Source organism: Ranitomeya variabilis, chromosome 1 (genome assembly GCF_051348905.1).
Source record: "Ranitomeya variabilis isolate aRanVar5 chromosome 1, aRanVar5.hap1, whole genome shotgun sequence".
In the NCBI taxonomy this organism is placed as follows: domain Eukaryota; kingdom Metazoa; phylum Chordata; class Amphibia; order Anura; family Dendrobatidae; genus Ranitomeya; species Ranitomeya variabilis.
In genome coordinates, this window is record NC_135232.1 from 759301019 (window position 1) to 759322549 (window position 21531).

The window sequence follows — 21531 nt, forward strand, 5'->3', positions numbered from 1 at the left end:
TCAGGGGGCTCATGGGGATGTACCTTTGGTTTCCATTTCATCATCTATTCCCTCTGAGATTCCGGCATTTTTGTCTGATTATCATGATGTTTTTGAGGAGCCTAAGCTTGGTTCACTCCCTCCTCACAGAGATTGCGATTGTACCATAGATCTGATTCCAGGCAGTAAATTTCCAAAGGGTCGTTTGTTTAATTTATCCGTACCTGAACATGTTGCTATGCGAGAGTATATTAAGGAGTCCCTGGAAAAGGGACATATTCGTCCTTCTTCATCTCCCTTAGGAGCCGGTTTTTTCTTTGTGTCTAAAAAAGATGGCTCTTTGAGGCCGTGTATTGATTATCGACTCTTGAATAAAATTACAGTCAAATATCAGTAACCTTTGCCACTGCTGACTGATTTGTTTGCTCGAATAAAGGGGGCTAAGTGGTTCTCTAAGATTGATCTTCGTGGGGCGTATAATTTGGTGCGAATTAAGCAGGGGGATGAGTGGAAAACCGCATTTAATACGCCCGAGGGCCATTTTGAGTATTTAGTAATGCCTTTTGGTCTTTCAAATGCCCCTTCAGTCTTTCAGTCCTTTATGCATAACATTTTCCATGAATATTTGGATAAATTTATGATTGTGTATCTGGATGATATTTTGATTTTTTCGGATGACTGGGACTCTCATGTCCAACAAGTCAGGAGGGTTTTTCAGGTTTTGCGGGCTAATTCCTTGTGTGTGAAGGGTTCTAAGTGTATTTTTGGGGTTCAAAAGATTTCTTTTTTGGGGTACATTTTTTCCCCTTCTTCCATTGAGATGGATCCTGTCAAGGTTCGGGCTATTTGTGATTGGACGCAACCTACTTCTCTTAAGAGCCTTCAGAAATTCTTGGGCTTTGCTAATTTTTATCGTCGATTTATAACTGGTTTTTCGGATGTTGCTAAACCTTTGACTGATTTGACTAAAAAGGGTGCTGATGTTGCTGATTGGTCCCCTGCTGCTGTGGAGGCCTTTCGGGAGCTTAAGCGCCGCTTTTCTTCTGCCCCTGTGTTGCGTCAGCCTGATGTTGCTCTTCCTTTTCAGGTTGAGGTCGACGCTTCCGAAATCGGAGCTGGGGCGGTTTTGTCGCAGAAAAGTTCCGACTGCTCCGTGATGAGACCTTGTGCGTTCTTTTCTCGAAAATTTTCGCCCGCCGAGCGAAATTATGATATTGGTAATCGGGAGCTTTTGGCTATGAAGTGGGCTTTTGAGGAGTGGCGTCATTGGCTTGAGGGGGCTAGACATCAGGTGGTGGTATTGACCGATTGTAATGTCCACACTTTGTAAGTAATCCACACTAGTAAATCTTCATTATCTTTATTTCTCTTTAGCAGGTTGCATAAGCTTGTCTCTGCATGCATGACAAAGTGAAAGTAACTTCTCCCCCTCCTCTCTGTAACTACCCACAATTCTCTACATCTCATCTTTCTTAAAGAGACAAGGTACAAGATTTAATTAATGCATATTACAACATCCCCCTTTTTTTTTTTTTTTTTTTTTTTTAAACGAATAAAGCTAAAATAAAATAACATGAACTAATGATGCAACAAGAAAAATGTCCAAGAAAACGTATGTCCATTTTGCCCTGTTAAAGAAAAGAAGTCACGCTTCTTCAATAAGTCTGGATGGAGCCCTTCTCTCTCTTGATGGATAACGTCTGGGCTCAGCGATGGTGTCCATTAATGAAGAACTTGTTGCCTCCTGGTGATTCTCTCCACTGTTGAGTGCCGAATCTTCCCCCAGAGAATGTCCATTGTCATTATTTTGAGGAATAATTTTGAAATGTGAAGAGTTTCGAGTTATGAAGTGTCCATCCCTCTCAGCCGTGACCATGCTGCCTTTCTTGTCAATAACGTTATATTTTGCGGGACAATATGCAGCTGAAGTCTTGTTGGTTGGTCTCTGACGCACCACAACGACGTCACCTCTTTTGATAGCATTTGGCTGTGCCCTTCGCCTTCTGTCTGCATAGTGTTTCATGGTTTGTTTGTTGGAAGAGTCTGCTAAGCGCACAGAGGAGTCACTTGGTACAGGACGACTGACTATGTCAGGGATTCGTATATGCAGAGTTCTGCCAAACATTAGATGCGCTGGAGCAGCATTGGTAGTAGAATGTGGCGTATTGCGGTAATTGCGCATGAATTTGTACAATGACTGTTTCAGTGGGGTGTGCTCCAGGCTAGCTGCCTTGATTCGTTTCCCCATGGTGCGCATGAAGCGTTCGACTATTCCATTTGCTTGCGGCCAGCACGGTGTGATTTTTCTGTGACTGAACCCCAAGTATTCAGCAAATTGTGTGAACACGTGTCCATTGAATGGAGGTCCATTGTCCGTTTTGACCACTCTTGGAATGCCATATGCTGAAAATATGTTATCCAGTTCTGGTATCACACTAGTAGCAGATGTTGAAGAGATAAAAGAAATGACAGGGTATCTGGAATATTCGTCAATTGTTACTAGAATGTATTGGCCATTTGGTAACGGTCCATATATATCGACTGCCACCTCCTCCCAGACAGCAGTGGGTAGAGGTGACATTTGTAAAGGCTCCAGCTGTGATGATGGAGTGATAACTTGGCAGGTGGAACAGTGTTTAACCTTCTCTTCCACCAATTGATCCATGTTTGGGAACCACACTTTTTCTCTGAGTAATTTCTTTGTGCCAACAATTCCCAGATGACCTTCATGCGCTATCTGTATTACTAAGCTGCGCAGAGTCTTAGGTACAACCAATTTGGTACCTCGAAGGATGAGGCATTCCTCAGTGACAGATAGTTCATACCGTACACTTGAGAATAGTTTTAATTCTGTCAGATCAATCTCAGGATCGGGAAATTTTTCTCTTTGAATTTCATGCCACCTTCGATTTCGGATGATTTGTATTAAAGCACGTAGTGTCTTGTCACTTGTTGTGGCGTTCACAAAGTGATCAATGGAAAGAGCTTTTGGTACTGCATGGGCTGTAATGAAGCATATGTATTCTTCAATGGCGGAATGCTCAGGTAGATCATCAGTCATCGGATGTCTTGACAGATAGTCAGCGGGATTGCTGAATTTTCCAGGCTTGTGGACAATTTTGTAGTTGTAGTCCTGTAGACGTAGACCCCACCGTTCTATGCGTGCAGGCATTTTAGCTCTGGGATTTCCAAAGATCGTAAGGAGTGCTTGATGATCTGTGACAACAGTGAAGGGAGCTCCATACAGAAATAAGTGAAAATGTTCGCATCCCCAGACAACTGCCAAGCTTTCTTTTTCAGGTTGTGAATATTTCCGTTCCGTGCTTGTTAAGCTTTTACTTGCATAAGAAATAATCTGAGGATTTTGATTGTTATCTTTATATTGTGCTAAGATGGCACCCAGCCCCACGGGACTGGCGTCCACAATTAGCTCAGTTTGGAGAGCTGGATCAAAATAGGCCATTGTGGTTGTTGAGCAAAGTTCAGTTTTAATTGTTTCAAATGCATTTTGACAGTCTGGAGACCATTGAAAAACACAACTCTGTTTTGTAAGTTCCCTTAATGGACTGTTAATTGTTGAGAAGTTTGGAATGTATCTAGCACAATAACTGGCCATTCCAAGAAACGAGCGTACTTCACTGGCATCTTGTGGAATTGAGGCTCATTTAATGGATTCCACTTTCTTGGGATCAGGTTGTACCCCTTTTGCCGAAAAAATATGACCGTAAAACTCTAATGAATTTTTATCAAATTCACATTTTTCCTTGTTTAAGGTGAGTCTAGCAGAGAGGAGGCATTCAAAGACGGCATATAGAGCACGATTGTGTTCAGCTTGAGTTTTGCCAAACACCAGTATGTCATCACTGTAATTAAAGGCATTTGGAATGTTCTGAATAACGCCCCTTATTGCATCCTGAAAAATTTCCGCTGCAGAGCAGACCCCAAAAGTCAATCTTTTATATCTTCTGAGGCCCACATGTGTGGAAAATGTTGTCAAATATCTGGATTCTGGACTCAGCTCTAACTGGTGATAGCCCTTATTGAGATCGAGTTTTGAAAAGACGGTCGCTCCATTTAACACATGAATGATGTCATCAATTGTGGGTGAGATATGTCTTTCTCTCTGAATGGCAGTGTTGGGTAGGCGCATGTCAACACACAATCTCACCTGGTCAGGAGCCTTTGGTTTAGGAACTACCACCAGTGGTGAGACCCAGGGAGTGGGCCCAGTAACGGTTTCGATAACGTCCTCGTCCATGAGGAATTGGAGTTCTTTTTCTACTTTCCTTCTCAGGTGAAATGGAATGCGCCTATGTGACTGGGCCACTGGGCGAACACTATCGTCCACATGAAGATGTACTTGAGAGTCTTTTAGTTTCCCCAAGCCACTAAATAGGGAGGGAAAATTATTCACCATGGTTTGTATATCCATGTCCGCAGGATCAGTTATGGTATGGATAATTTGGATGAGACCTAGCTTCAAGGCAGTGTGATAGCTGAGAAGACAGCCTCCTGATCCTTGTAACGCATGAAAGGTAGTTTTCTGCTTATTGTCTTTATAGCTCAGTTCAACATCAAACTGCCCTCTGGTAGTTAGAGGTATTTTAGATCCATATGGGAAGATTTTAGTATGTACTTGCTGCAAAACTGGCTTTGTCTTCAATTGCTCATAGGTAGTGCTGTCTATGATGTCCACTGACGCTCCCGTATCTATTGTAAACGTGATATTGGTGTCGCAGATTGGGAGTGTGATACAGGGGGACTGTACAGAGCCAGTGGCAGAGGTGGTGAACACATAGTTTTCTGCTCCAGATGCTTCTTCTGTATCCTGATTTACCATTTTTACATCGGCAGGCCGTGTCATAGGCAGAGAAGGCTTGTATTGTGCTGATCTGCAGACAGCTGCCAAATGGTTCCCTTTTCCACACTTATTGCATGTCTGTCCTATAGCTGGACATCTGTCCAGGCGGTGAGGGAACTCCTGTCCACATCTATAGCATTTTTTCTGTTTCGGGGTTTGCTTGTCTTGTGTATTTTTATGCACGAGATTATGTACCTGTGACTTTTCCCCATTCTCCATTGTAGTAGCCTGATGATCTGCTATTTCCGTAGCACGGGCTATTTTGAGTAATTCATGTAAAGAGAGATCTTGCTGCAGAGCTTTGCGCCTTATTTTGTTAGATGAGCAGGTGACGATTACCTGAGTTAGGATTTCATCATCTATATCTGTGAATGCACATCCATGTGCCAGCTCCCTCAGTCGTGTGACATAGGTGTCTATGGATTCTTCGGGAAGCTGCTTAGCAATTCTGAATTTGTATCTCTCATATCTGATGTTTTGTTTGGGATTGAAGTAATCAGTGAGAGCTTTGCTGCAATCGCTGTATGTATCTGTCTCAGATGCAGGTAATGTGCAGTAGATATCATAGACTCCTGTGCCTGCACAATGTAAAAGTAATGCTTTCTTTCTTTTCTCCTCTTTTATATCTATGGCTTCTAGAAAGTTCTCAAATCTGCTCAACCATTTTCTCCAGTTATGGGAGAGATTAGTGACATCAGTCATATCAAACTGTGGGAAACTGTGTAAGTATTCAGCCATGATGAAGTTTTTCAGTGGTGCAGCCGTGTGGATCAGTAAAATAGGGATTAGTACTCACTGCAGCAGAAGATTTTCGATCCCATCCTCGTCGCCAGTTGTAATGTCCACACTTTGTAAGTAATCCACACTAGTAAATCTTCATTATCTTTATTTCTCTTTAGCAGGTTGCATAAGCTTGTCTCTGCATGCATGACAAAGTGAAAGTAACTTCTCCCCCTCCTCTCTGTAACTACCCACAATTCTCTACATCTCATCTTTCTTAAAGAGACAAGGTACAAGATTTAATTAATGCATATTACACCGATCACAAGAATCTGATTTATCTTGAGTCTGCCAAGCGCCTGAATCCTAGACAGGCGCGCTGGTCGTTGTTTTTCTCTCGGTTTAATTTTGTGGTCTCATACCTACCAGGTTCTAAAAATGTGAAGGCAGATGCCCTTTCTAGGAGTTTTGAGCCTGATTCCCCTGGTGATTCTGAACCTACAGGTATCCTTAAGGATGGGGTGATATTATCTGCTGTTTCCCCAGACCTGCGACGGGCTTTGCAGGAGTTTCAGGCGGATAGACCTGATCGTTGCCCGCCTGGTAGACTGTTTGTTCCTGATGATTGGACCAGTAGAGTCATCTTGGAGGTTCATTCTTCTGCGTTGGCAGGTCATCCTGGAATCTTTGGTACTAGGGATTTGGTGGCTAGGTCCTTCTGGTGGCCTTCCCTGTCTCGAGACGTACGAGTTTTTGTGCAGTCTTGTGATGTTTGTGCTCGGGCCAAGCCTTGTTGTTCTCGGGCTAGCGGATTGTTGTTATCTTTGCCTATTCCGAAGAGGCCTTGGACTCACATCTCTATGGATTTTATTTCTGATCTCCCTGCTTCTCAGAAAATGTCTGTCATCTGGGTGGTGTGTGACCGTTTTTCAAAGATGGTTCATTTGGTACCTTTGCCTAAGTTGCCTTCCTCATCCGAATTGGTCCCTCTGTTTTTTCAAAATGTGGTTCGCTTGCATGGTATTCCGGAAAATATCGTTTCTGACAGGGGGACCCAGTTCGTGTCTAGATTTTGGCGGGCATTCTGTGCTAGGATGGGCATTGATTTGTCTTTTTCGTCTGCGTTCCATCCTCAGACTAATGGCCAGACGGAGCGAACTAATCAGACCTTGGAGACTTATTTGAGGTGTTTTGTGTCTGCGGATCAGGATGACTGGGTTGCCTTTTTGCCGTTGGCAGAGTTTGCCCTCAATAATCGGGCTAGTTCTGCCACTTTGGTTTCTCCTTTCTTTTGCAATTCGGGGTTTCACCCTCGTTTTTCTTCCGGTCAGGTGGAGTCTTCGGATTGTCCTGGAGTGGATACTATGGTGGATAGGTTGCATCGGATTTGGGGACAGGTGGTGGACAATTTGAAGTTGTCCCAGGAGAAGACTCAGCATTTTGCCAACCGCCGTCGTCGTGTTGGTCCTCGTCTTCATGTTGGGGACTTGGTGTGGTTGTCTTCCCGTTTTGTCCCTATGAGGGTTTCTTCTCCTAAGTTTAAGCCTCGGTTCATCGGTCCTTATAGGATTTTGGAGATTCTTAACCCTGTATCCTTTCGTTTAGACCTTCCGGCATCTTTCGCTATCCATAATGTCTTCCATCGGTCGTTATTGCGGAGGTATGAGGTGCCGGTTGTTCCTTCTACCGAGCCTCCTGCTCCTGTGCTGGTTGAGGGTGAATTGGAGTATGTTGTGGAGAAAATCTTGGACTCCCGTATTTCCAGACGGAGACTACAATATCTGGTTAAGTGGAAGGGTTATGGTCAAGAAGATAATTCTTGGGTAACTGCTTCTGATGTTCACGCCTCTGATTTGGTTCGTGCCTTTCATAGGGCTCATCCGGATCGCCCTGGTGGTTCTTGTGAGGGTTCGGTGCCCCCTCCTTGAGGGGGGGGTACTGTTGTGAATCTGCTTTTGGGCTCCTTCTGGTGGTGGCTAGTGGTACTGGTGACTCGGGTGTGTTTTCTTTCTCAGTTCACCTGTTTTCATCAGTAGTGGGGAGTTCCTATTTATTCCTGCTCTTCAGTCATTGCCTTGCCGGCCATCAATGTAACCAGAGCCTTTCTGTTGCATGTTCCTGCTCCTAGACTACTGATCAGCTAAGTTGGACTCTTAGTCCTAAGTTTGTTTGCATTTTTTGTTCCAGTTTACAGTTATATCATTCTCTGTAGCTGGAAGCTCTTGTGGGCTGAAATTACCACTCCGGTGTCATGAGTTGACACATGAGTCTTAAAGTAATTTCAGGATGGTATTTTAAAAGGGTTTTCAGCTGACCGTGCAGTTCCCTTTTGTATCTTTCTACTATCTAGTAAGCGGACCTCGCTTTGCTGAACCTACCTTCATACTGCGTATGTCTTTTCCTCTGAACTCACCGTCAATATATGTGGGGGGCTTCTGTCTCCTTTGCGGGGGAATTTCCCTAGAGGTAAGCCAGGTCTGTTTTTTCCTCTACTAGGGTTAGTTAGTCCTCCGGCTGGCGAGAGACGTCTAGGGATAAAACGTAGGCACGCCCCCCGGCCACTATTAGTTGTGTGGTAGGTTTAGCTCACAGTCAGCGCGAGATTCCATCACCCAAGAGCTCGTCCGTTATTTATGTGTCCTGACGTTCCCCTGCCATTGGGAACCATGACAGGCACCTGCCTGTGCGACAAAAGTCTGGAAATTTGAGATATTGTTATCCCTTCTGCCTTCTCTGCTGTGTACTGTGTAATGGCTGTGTCTGACCATACAGGGACATGGTCTGTTCATAACACACATCCTGGGCAGGAGAGAAAGCAAAAAAGAGTATACAGATAGCACAGCATTGGATCACGGCTGATTCTTTGTGTGAGATAAAGCATTTCCTTGCCTGTTTTTAAGCAATGTTTTATCTCACATAAATAATCAGCTGTGATCCCTGTTATGATCTGGTGGCCTAGTAGCAGCATGAGACGTACTCTGGAGAAGGTGGTACCTGTACTGACCGCAGACCCTGAACTTAACACAACAACTAGAAGTAGCCGTGGAATGTACCTAGTGCTCCCTAGACATCTCGACACAGCCGGAGGACTAATTACCCCTAGAGATAGAAAAGGAAAAACTATCTTGCCTCAGAGAAAATCCCCAAAAGATAGGTAGCCCCCCACAAATATTGACTGTGAGAGGAGAGGGAAAAAACATACACAGACGGAAATGAGAATTTAGCAAAGGAGGCCACTTCTAGCTAAACAGAAAGGATAGGACAGAGTACTATGCGGTCAGTATTAAAACACTAGAAAATATCCACCACAGAAAATACAAAATCTCCACAGCTAACTAAAGATATGGAGGGTATATCTGCATCTCCAGAGATACCAGCTTGGCTAAACAAATCCTTATACAGACCAAGCTGGACAAGACAAAAACATGGAAAAGAACTGAACATTAAGTCCACAGCATGTGGACAGCAAAATCAAGGCCAGAACTTAGCTTTGTAGAAATGAACTGCAAAGCAGAAGAGACCAGGCAGGCATGTGAATCCTCCAGGAACCATGGACAACTGGCACTAACTAAAGGGTGAAGCAAGATTAAATAGCCCAGTCAAAATTGCAAAAAGTGAACACACCTGATAACTGCTGCGATTCAGAGACAGCAGCGCTACCACTTACAACCACCGGAGGGAACCAAAGAGCAGAATTCACAACAGTACCCCCCTTGAGGAGGGGTCACCGAACCCTCACCAGAGCCCCCAGGCCGATCCGGACGAGCCAAATGAAAGGCATGAACCAAATCATCAGCATGAACATCGGAGGCAACAACCCAAGAATTATCCTCCTGGCCATAACCCTTCCATTTGACAAGATACTGAAGCTTCCGCCTCGAAAAACGAGAATCCAAAATCTTCTCAACCACTTACTCCAACTCCCCATCAATCAACACCGGGGCAGGAGGATCAACAGAGGGAACAACGGGCACCACATATTTCCGCAACAAAGATCTATGGAAAACATTATGAATGGAAAAAGAGGCTGGAAGGGCCAAACGAAAAGACACTGGATTGATAATCTCAGAAATCCTATAAGGGCCAATAAACCGAGGCTTAAACTTAGGGGAGGAAACCTTCATAGGGACATGACGGGAAGACTACCAGACCAAATCCCAACCCAAAGCCGGGAACCAACACACCGACGACGGTTAGCAAAACGTTGAGCCCCCTCCTGAGACAACACCAAATTGTCAACAACATGAGCCCAAATTTGCTGCAACCTGTCAACCACAGAGTCCACCCCAGGACAATCAGAAGGCTCAACCTGCCCCGAAGAAAAACGAGGATGAAAACCAGAGTTACAAAAGAAGGGTGAAACCAATGTAGCAGAACTAGCCCGATTATTAAGGGCAAACTCGGCCAATGGCAAGAAAGCCACCCAATCATCCTGATCAGCAGACACAAAGCATCTCAAATAAGTTTCCAAAGTCTGATTAGTTCGCTCGGTTTGGCCATTTGTCTGAGGATGAAATGCGGAAGAAAAAGACAAATCAATGCCCAGCTTAGTACAAAAGGCACGACAAAACCTAGAGACAAACTGGGAACCTCTGTCGGACACAATATTCTCCGGAATACCATGCAAACGAACCACATGCTGAAAAAACAAAGGAACCAAATCAGAAGAGGAAGGCAACTTAGGCAAAGGCACCAAATGAACCATCTTAGAAAACCGGTCACAAACCACCCAGATAACTGACATCCTCTGGGAAACCGGAAGATCCGAAATAAAATCCATAGAAATATGCGTCCAAGGCCTCTCAGGGACCGGCAAAGGCAAAAGCAACCCACTAGCGCGGGAACAACAAGGCTTGGCCCGCGCACAAGTCCCACAGGACTGCACAAAAGAACGCACATCCCGTGACAAAGAAGGCCACCAAAAGGACCTACCAACCAAATCTCTGGTACCAAAAATTCCAGGATGACCAGCTAACACAGAACAATGAACCTCAGAAATCACTTTACTAGTCCATCTGTCGGGAACAAACAATTTCCCCACTGGACAGCGGTCAGGTTTATCAGCCTGAAATTCCTGAAGAACCCGTCGTAAATCAGGGGAGATGGCAGAAAGAATCACCCCTTCCTTCAGAATACCGACCGGCTCAAGGACCCCAGGAGAATCAGGCAAAAAGCTCCTAGAGAGGGCATCAGCCTTAACATTCTTAGAACCCGGAAGATATGAGACCACAAAATCAAAACGGGAGAAAAACAGGGACCATCGGGCCTGTCTAGGATTCAGCCGCTTGGCAGACTCGAGATAAATCAGATTCTTATGATCGGTCAAGACCACAATACGGTGCTTGGCCCCCTCAAGCCAATGTTGCCACTCCTCAAATGCCCACTTCATAGCCAACAACTCTTGATTGCCGACATCATAATTGCGTTCCGCAGGCGAAAACTTTCGAGAAAAGAAAGCACACGGTTTCATCAAGGAACCATCAGAATTCCTCTGAGACAAAACGGCCCCTGCCCCAATCTCAGAAGCGTCAACCTCAACCTGAAAAGGAAGAGAAACATCGGGCTGACGCAACACAGGGGCAGAAGTAAATCGGCGTTTAAGCTCCTGAAAGGCAGAAACAGCCGCAGAGGACCAATTCGTCACATCAGCGCCTTTCTTCGTCAAATCGGTCAGGGGTTTAACCACACTGGAGAAGTTGGCAATGAAACGGCGATAAAAATTAGCAAAGCCCAAAAATTTCTGAAGGCTCTTCATGGATGTGGGCTGGATCCAATCATGAATGGCCTGAACCTTAACCGGATCCATTTCCATAGATGAGGGAGAAAAAATGAAGCCCAAAAAGAAATTTTTTGTACTCCAAAGAGGCACTTAGACCCCTTCACAAACAAGGCATTATCACGAAGGATCTGAAATACCATCCTGACTTGTTTCATATGAGACTCCCAGTCATCTGAAAAAATCAAAATATCATCCAGATATACAATCATGAATTTATCAAGATAATTCCGAAATATATCGTGCATGAAGGACTGAAACACAGATGGAGCATTAGAGAGTCCGAATGGCATCACAACGTATTCAAAATGGCCTTCGGGCGTATTAAACGCAGTTTTCCATTCGTCACCCTGCTTAATACGAACAAGATTATATGCCCCTCGAAGGTCAATCTTAGTAAACCAACTAGCCCCCTTAATCCTAGCAAACAAATCAGAAAGCAAAGGCAAAGGGTATTGGAATTTGACCGTGATCTTATTCAAGAGGCGATAATTAATACAGGGTCTCAAGGAGCCATCTTTCTTGGCAACAAAAAAAAAACCTGCTCCCAATGGTGAAGAAGATGGCCGAATATGCCCCTTCTCCAAGGACTCCTTAACATAGCTCCGCATGGCGGTATGTTCTGGCACAGACAGGTTGAAAAGTCGGCCCTTAGGGAACTTACAGCCTGGAATCAAATCAATAGCACAATCACAGTCCCTATGCGGTGGAAGGGAACTGGACTTGGGCTCATTGAATACATCCTGGAAATATGACAAAAACTCAGGAATTTCAGAAGAGGGGGAGGAGGCAATTGACATCAGAGGAACATCACCATGAACCCCCTGACAACCCCAACTAGTCACAGACATAGATTTCCAATCTAATACCGGATTATGCACCTGTAACCATGGGAAACCCAGCACAATAGCATCATGCAAATTATGCAACACCAGAAAACGACAATCTTCCTGATGGGCTGGCGCCATGCACATGGTCAGCTGTGTCCAAAACTGAGGTTTATTTTTAGCCAACGGTGTAGCATCAATACCCCTCAAAGGAATAGGACTCTGCAAAGGCTGCAAGGGGAAACCACAACGTCTGGCAAATTCTAAGTCCATTAAATTTAGAGCGGCGCCTGAATCCACAAATGCCATGACAGAAAATGACGATAATGAGCAGATCAGGGTCACAGATAACAAAAATTTAGGTTGTACAGTACTGATGGTAACAGAACTAGCGATTCTCTTGGTACGCTTAGGGCAATCAGAAATAACATGAGCAGAATCGCCGCAGTAAAAACACAACCTATTCTGACGTCTGAATCCTTGTCGTTCAGCTCTAGACACAATCCTATCACACTGCATAGGCTCAGGACTCCGCTCGGAAGACAATGCCATAGTGTGCACAACTCTGTGCTCGCGCAAGCGCCGATCAATCTGATTGGCCAGAGACATAGAATCACTCAGACCAGCAGGCGTGGGGAACCCCACCATAACATCTTTAACGGATTCAGAAAGACCCTTTCTGAAGATTGCCGCCAAGGCATCCTCATTCCATTTAGTTAGTACAGACCATTTTCTAAACTTCTGGCAATATGATTCTGCCGCTTCTTGACCCTGAGACAGGGCCAACAAGGTCATCTCAGCATGATCCACTGAATTAGGTTTGTCATACAATAACCCAAGCGCCTGAAAAAAGGTGTCTACATTAAGCAACGCCGGATTCCCAGGTTCCAGGGCAAATGCCCAATCCTGGGGGTCACCACGCAGCAGAGATATAACAATTTTAACCTGCTGGATGGGATCACCAGAGGAACGGGGTTTCAGAGCCAAAAAACAGTTTACAGTTATTTTTAAAGCTCAGAAATTTGGACCTATCCCCAAAAAACAAATCAGGAGTTGGAATTCTAGGCTCTAAAACCAGAGTCTGAATGATATAATCAGAAATACCCTGTACTCTAGCAGCAAGTTGACAAGTTGATCCACACGAGAAGCCAATCCCTGAACATCCATATCAGCGCTGAACTCCTGAGCCACCCAGAGGTAAAGAGGGAAGAGAAAAAAAAAAAAACACAACAGACTACAGAAAAAAAAATGGCTCAGCACTTTCCTTCCCTTCTTCTGAGATGCGGTTAACTCATTGTTGGCCAGTTGTACTGTTATGATCTGGTGGCCTAAGAGCAGCATGAGACGTACTCTGGAGAAGGTGGTACCTGTACTGACCGCAGACCCTGAACTTAACACAACAACTAGAAGTAGCCGTGAAATGTACCTAGCGCTCCCTAGACATCTCGACACAGCCGGAGGACTAATTACCCCTAGAGATAGAAAAGGAAAAACTATCTTGCCTCAGAGACAATCCCCAAAAGATAGGTAGCCCCCCACAAATTGACTGTGAGAGGAGAGGGAAAAAACATACACAGACGGAAATGAGAATTTAGCAAAGGAGGCCACTTCTAGCTAAACAGAAAGGATAGGACAGAGTACTATGCGGTCAGTATTAAAACATTAGAAAATATCCACCACAGAAAATACAAAATCTCCACAGCTAACTAAAGATATGGAGGGTATATCTGCATCTCCAGAGATACCAGCTTGGCTAAACAAATCCTTATACAGACCAAGCTGGACAAGACAAAAACATGGAAAAGAACTGAACATTAAGTCCACAGCATGTGGACAGCAAAATCAAGGCCAGAACTTAGCTTTGTTGAAATGAACTGCAAAGCAGAAGAGACCAGGCAGGAATCCTCCAGGAACCATGGACAACTGGCACTGACTAAAGGGTGAAGCAAGATTAAATAGCCCAGTCAAAATTGCAAAAAGTGAACACACCTGATAACTGCTGCGATTCAGAGACAGCAGCGCTACCACTTACAACCACCGGAGGGAACCCAAGAGCAGAATTCACAACAGATCCCCATGCTGTACTGTCTGTATACTCTCTTTTGCATCCCCCCACCCAGGAGCTGTAATATGATCATACCGTTTTCCTGTATGGTCAGACACAGTCATTACACAGTACACAGCAGGGGCACATTTACAAGATTATCTCAACATTTTTTAAACAATCCAATTGTGGATTATAATTATTTCATTACCTATTAAAATGTACTTTGTTCATTGGAAAACCCCTTTAAGAATAATCAATTTATCCGGTCACATCTCATGAAAACTTTAATTTGTGTATTTGCCATGGAAATTCAATATGTAGTTATTTTAGTAATTGCTGATTCGAATACATTTGATTCCTCTATGACAACACTTCCCCTGACAGAAAAGATATCTAGGTTTTGCCCGTTCTAGGTCTTTGGTCTCTAACTTAAAGCAAACATATGTTTAACATCTTCCATGCCGAGATATTTTATGAATATTGAATGGCATTTGAAATTTTCTAGAAGGCCTTCATTATGGAGTAAATATCCATAAATAAGTGAAGAAAATCTAGAAAATCTAGAATAAATGTACCAGAGCTAGAAATCTCAAATATCAACAATAAAACGGAGATATGCAGAGAAAACATTTATAAATACATTAAAGTAATTTAAGTAATTATACCCACCTTTGGATCGTGGATTCCTGACAAGGCTTCAAAAGTCTTATCCCCCACCATTACTGCAGCAAGGTTTGCGGTATAGCTGGATAGTACTAGTAGACAGAAAATAGCCCACAGGTTCATGAGAACTCTTCCTGTGCAGCATTTTGGAGTTTTACTTGATACAGTCCTTCCAAACAGAATGGCATAGCATAGGTTTAGTGCTGAAGAATATGAGAAGACTTTCATCCGATTACGTCCATGTGGAGTCATGCCAAAAGGACTCTTCCATTCATAGAATGTAAGAAATAATGCAGTTAAATGCAAAGCCACAAATATACCCACCCACATGGACCAGTGTAGAGGCCACATAAAAGCTCCAATAGGGGAGGCAGTGTCTCGCATGCGAACCAAAATACCAAGGCTGGTAGAGTAGAATGGGCTAGTGAAGTCTATAACAGTGCTTCGCACAGAGTTTATGCTAAAAGATGTAACAGCCATGTGAGCTGCTCCACTCAACAAGTCTCCAACTAGTCCTGTCCAACGGTTGCCGATTCGTGCTCCATATTTTCCATCTCCAACAATGTACAGCTCAAAGTCGAATCCAAGATCTTCAGACAGTTTTTCTAATAAATCAATGCAATAACCATAACAGCAAGTTTTGTACTCTAGTGGCACAGATCCGTTTGGTGAATTTAGCTCTTCAAAGAGCATGTTTAATAACGCAGTATTATTTGTGCGAGGGTCCAGGCACATTTGCCCAGCTGGACAACTGCCATCAGCATCCACCTCTCGAGTGAAAACAAAGGGATGTTCCACAAGGGTTACCACTCTGAGCTTTATGCGTTGTGTCACCACTGGTGCTGGTTCACGCTTTTGTATGCGATTTTGCCACAGACCTTCTTCTACTTCCATTTTTCCTTCATGCCAACCACCCACAGTTACCCAGGTGGGGTCTCCTAAAGAATCACGCACCAGGCTCCATATTTTGTAATGGTGATCAGTATGGATCAGATTATTATTCATTAGATAGATTTGACCAGTTTGTCCTGAGAATGATGTATTGGCTAAGTACCTATAATTAACAATGAAATGTTAGCATCTGCTTAAAGTGGTTCTCTGGAAATAGAAAAATATTGAAAATATCATTATGAATACAGTTTTAAAAACATATTTTTTTTACTAGACAGGTAATTACTATCATACATTAAAATTATAAAATTACTATTGTTAAACTGACTGAAACTTGTCCAAGAATGTTAGGACAAGTCAGGTGCCTGTAAGCATGTTCATCAGGAACACTGCTCTCTGACCTTGAAATAATTTATGCCCTATACTGTCAATGTAATGTCAAACTATCTGCAGGTCACAACAGCAGAATTCCCTAGAACAGTTGCTCACAACACTTGGGAAGGTCGTATGGACAAAGCAACTGCTGAAAACTGCACATATATTGGCCACAGTTTGCCAAAATTAGACTATTAAATCATGAAGAAAATATTAACCTGGTCCAATGAACCCAAAAATGCTTTTGCTTTTTGACCATAACAAATACAATATTTGGTTGTCAAAGACCACACCATAATGCAATAGCAAACAGATACTTTCAATAATTGTGCAAAAATCTTCAAGAAATGCCTCTAGTCTTATTATGACTTCATAACTAAACTGTATATGAGGGGCTCCTTAGACAGAGTTTCTATGGATGTCTCTACTGATTAGTACTCACACCAAGAACTTTATCCAATAGCTTCAACTCAACTGCAGAGGCCCATATGAAGATGGCAGAAGTTTATTCTCAGGTTGAATTTTTGCATTATGCACAAGAATACCAGCAACAGGGGCTCCTTAGACAACTTGACAGGTCACCCAGACACTTGGAGTTATATTCCCCTCCATCTTACAAGGCACCAGAGGAAGCAGCTCTACAACACTGCCTAATATCTCACCCCTCCTCACCAGCACCAATACTTTGCAAAGCTTCATTTTACTCTGCACAAATCGCCCAGTATCATACATAACCTCTCCTAGGATCATATAGTGTATGAATTAAAACCTAAAACTATTACTATAATTTGCTACAGTTTATTGCAATACTCTGTGCAGCACAGTATTTTAAACTACACCACTGACACCTACTGGCCATCTGGAAAAATACAATCTCACAAGATTTTGCTTCCCATAGTGGCAAATATTGAGAAATTAAAGTTTAGACACCTTCTATGAACAAGTGGTAATTCTTTTTGGTGCACACTAACATTAAAAATGGCTAAATCTAGCAAAGAGTGGGTGAAACATTCCATATTAAATACAACTCATAAACAAGAAGGTGAACTGGACAAATTCCTAAAGAAAAACCTATCCACCCCTCAACCAATTTTAAAAAGGCATTCTCTCATTCCCTTGACTCAGCACCAATTGAGGACTCAGATTTCAGTAATGATGACTCTGAAAGTGAACCGTTTTCTACTGACTCTGTTCCTATTTCTAGGTCATTCTTCAAAAAATCCTTGTCTCAAGCCATGAAACCCTTATCATAAGAACTTTTTTCCAGACTGATTTTGGTAAATCCGCAGGTAATCCGCACAAAGAATTGACATGCTGCTGAATAAAGAACGCTACGTTTCAGCTCGTTTTTTTCCGCAGCATGTGCACTTGATACTTGATACTTGTTACATGATACTGTAAACTCATGGAAAACTGCTGCGAATCTGCAGCGGCCAATCCGCTGCGGATCCACAGCAAAATCTGCAATGTGTGCACATAACCTGAGGCCTCAGATCAGATCTAAAACATGTAGGTCACAGGGTTGACTCTCTGGAGTCTTCTTGACAGATCTCATGCAGTTATCAAATACCCTAAAGGAACAAGTTTCATACTATCACCACCAGCTTAACATCAAGAGAATAGAAGCAGATGTAAAAACATAAGAATCAAATGAGTTCGTGAATCCTCCACCCAAGAAACTCTTGAAAAAGTCACTAAATTAATTTTCTCTACTATTGTTGGCCTTGAAAGAGTGGAAAAAATAATAATAGAACAAGTCCATATGCCTTTAAAACACCAAAACCTGCAGAGCCTCCAAGAGATCTACTTTGTGACCTACTCAGTTTCATGAACACCTCAGCCATCCTTGCCAAAGCAAGAGAATCATGAAAATACTCCTATCCAAATCTTTCATGATATTGCACCCTCTACCCTGGCAAAAAGAAGGAAGATTAAACCCATCCTAGAAGACCTGAGATCCAATAACCTAAGTTACAAATGACTTTTCCCCTTTGGTCTAGCAGTTATTAAAGATGGAAAACAAGTTACCATTCTCACACTAGAAGACCTTCAAAGACCTTGGGAAATTCTACAAATTTCCCCGTTGAAACTCCCTTTCTGGATGCCACTAGATGCTGGTTTTGATTTTCCTCAGCTTACGAAAGTGGAAGAGTGGACTGTACGCAAGAAAACAACTTCTAAAGCCAGAAAACAAATCTCAAAACACCCACCCCCATAATGCCAAGGGAAAAACCTTTTTTAAAATGTTAAATCCTCCTGCAAAAAAAGGAAAACAAAAATGTGCTATTCTATAAGAAACACACTTTAAAAAAAGGTTGTATTCCAGATCTTTCGAGTTTTGCATTCCCGATGAAGGAGTTGGTATCGCCCTGTGTAAGGGCCTACCCTTCAAAAATACCCTCTTACCAGAAAGGTAGATACCGTATATACTCGTGTATAAGCCTAGATTTTCAGCACATTTTTTTGTGCTGAAAACGGACTCCTCGGCTTATACACGAGTTATTGTCCAGAATATGGAAGGGGAAGGGGGAGCTGCAGAGCAGCGGCAGGAGCCAGCTAACAGAAGACATCATACTCACCCTCCACGCGCCGTTGCTGCATCTCCGTCCCGTGCTGAGTGGTCACGTGGTACTGCTCATTAAGGTAATGAATATGCACACATCTCCACTCCCATAGGTGTGGAGTGCATATTCATTACGTTAATGAGCGGTACCACGTGACTGCTCAGCACAGGAGAGCTGCGGCGTCGGGACAACGGACATGCAGAGACGGCGCCAGGAGAGAGGGTAGGATGGGGAAATGTGTGAGCCATGCATACAACGATAGGCTGGGGGGTGAGCTGTTATGATCCGGTGACCTTGGAGCCGCATAAGAGACTTTCTCAGGAGTAGGTGGTACCTGTACTGACCGCAAACCCTAAACTAACACCGCAACTAGAAGTAGCCGTGGGATGTACCTAATACATCCTAGACACCTCGACACAGCCGGAGGACTAAATACCCCTATAGATGGAAATGGGAATTCTATCTTGCCTCAGAGCAGAACCCCAAAGGATAGGCAGCCCCCCACAAATATTGACTGTGAGTATAAGAGGAAGACACACGCAGGCAGAAAAACAGGATTTAGCAAAAGAGGCACTTCTAGCTAAATAGAAAAGGATAGGACAGAATTCTAAGCGGTCAGTATTAAAATCCTAAAAATATCCACAGCAAATAATACAAATATTCTACATCTAACTAAAGACATAGAAAGTATATCTGCATCTCCTGAGAATCCAGCATGACTGAAAAATCCAAACAAAGTCTAAGCTGGACAAAAACACAATGAATTGTACTGAATTGCAAAGCACACTGCATGTGTGCACAGAGACAAAAAAACCAGACACTTATCTTAGCTGAATTGGCAGCAGGGCATGAGGAACCAGAGAGAGATGCAATCCCTCCAAAAACAATGGACAACTGGCAAGGACTCATGGATCCTGCAAACCTAAATACCCAGTAGAGCTGCAATCAGCAGAAACACCTGCCCTGAATTACAACCCCAAGGCAACTGCACTACCACCAACAACCCCCGGAGGGAGCCCAAGAGCAGAATTCACAACAGTGAGCCATGCGGGACCGGGGGAGCTATGTATACAATAGGGGGAGCCACACATACCAGGACAAGACAGGTGGGAGCCACACATGCCAGGACAAAACGGGGGAGCCACATACCAGGACAGGACAGGGGAGCCACATACCAGGACAGGACGGGGGAGCCACATGCCAGGACAGGATGGGGGAGCCACGCATAGCAGGACAGGGATGAGGGGACAATGCATATCCAGCTTATACTCGAGTCAATAAGCTTACCAAGTTTTCTCTGGCAAAATTAGGTGCCTCAGCTTATACTCGGGTCGGCTTATACACAAATATATACGGTATGTCTTTATGAATGGTCATATAGCAAATACTCTTATTATACAAAGCAAGGACAATCTACCTGGATTCTGAAAACATTAGAAACACTAGCCCTCTTTAGCGAGGAATTCCTCATTATGTGAGGAGACCTTAATACCCCATTAAACCCTGTCCAAAAATCTATTAAAAATACACCTTTTTTTCTGCCCCTCTAAAACACTTTCAGACCACGCCCGATCTTTTTGGAACTAATTATAGCCATATTACATCATCCAAACCATACTTGGAGACTAAATGAAACTTTAATAGACAATGAAAAAACTATTTCTAAGTTACCCAAATCTATAGAACTTTATTTTAAAGAGAACCCAAACTCGGGCTGCCCAACCCCTATAACCTGGGACTTTCAAAAATCAGTTCTAAGGGAGGATTTAATTGATTTAGGCTCACACCTGAAAGAGAGAAAGAAATTATCTCTATCCTACACCAGATAAATACTCTAGAATACATGCATAAAACATCAATGGCAAAAAGTATTCAGGATGGCCTTTCTAGTCTGAGAAACAGGCATTTTAAATACACATTCAGCTAAAATCTATCAAAGTAAGCAAAAGTTTTATATGCATGGAAACAAAGGAAGCAAGCTCACCTCTTCGCTACTAAAGAATAGCTCTAACTGGTCCTTTATTAAACAGATCAAGACATTAGTTGATAAAACAAATGAAATTGCAAACTCCTTTAACCTGTTTTATGAAAACCTTTCCAATTTAGAAACACCGAATCCAATGAAAGACCCACACGAAGGCTCAAGTAAAATAATTAACTTTTAAAACTCATTGCCCTTGCGTACACTCAAGCAAGCTAATGTGATGTGTTAACATGTTAAATCACCCCACAGGAATTAGACACGCTTTAAACTATACCCAGTGGGAAAACACGTGGCCCTGATGGATTCCTGATTTATTATAAAAAAGAAATCACCAAACAGCTACTTCCACATCTAGCAAATCTCTTTGAATACTTGCTCCAAGGATATCCCCCTCCCCAAAAAAAACAAAAACAAAAAAAATCCTTGGAAGCATTCATATATACATATTCATAAGGAAGGATGTGAGTCACCCACAAGAGCAGTGGGGTACTCGGTACCGGGTCCGGTCGCTCTTAAAGGGGATGTCACGGTGCCTGCGACGCGGTCTGTGGCCCTGGGGCTCAATTAAAAGGGAACGGTCTTTTAAGGGGTATTTTGAAAGTCTATTTTCGTGATGCCCCCTTTGGTTCTCAGTCAGTCTTTTCACACATGCCATTTGTTTGTGGGTGGTGCGGTGTTGTTCTGATCTTCTTACATCTGTACAGGTTGCAGAACTCTTGAAACACTTGCGCTTCAAAGGCTGGGCCTTGGTCAGTAAGTACCTTCCCTGGGTATCCGTGTGGTCGGCAAAAGTGTTGCCGGAAGGCTTTGGCTGCTGTCTTCGCTGTTTGGTCCTTGACAGGCA

The 21531-nt window shown here is 43.3% G+C and overlaps 1 protein-coding gene across 1 annotated transcript in view; it reads right to left on the reverse strand.

The window, feature by feature from the left end:
- GRIN3B (glutamate ionotropic receptor NMDA type subunit 3B) overlaps positions 1 to 21531 on the reverse strand; it is a 166888-nt gene that overhangs the window by 87888 nt on the left and 57469 nt on the right. Inside the window, exon 3 of the mRNA XM_077253166.1 lies at positions 14880 to 15927. Coding sequence (XP_077109281.1) covers positions 14880 to 15927 — 1048 coding nt within the window. The remainder of the gene's footprint in view (positions 1 to 14879; positions 15928 to 21531) is intronic.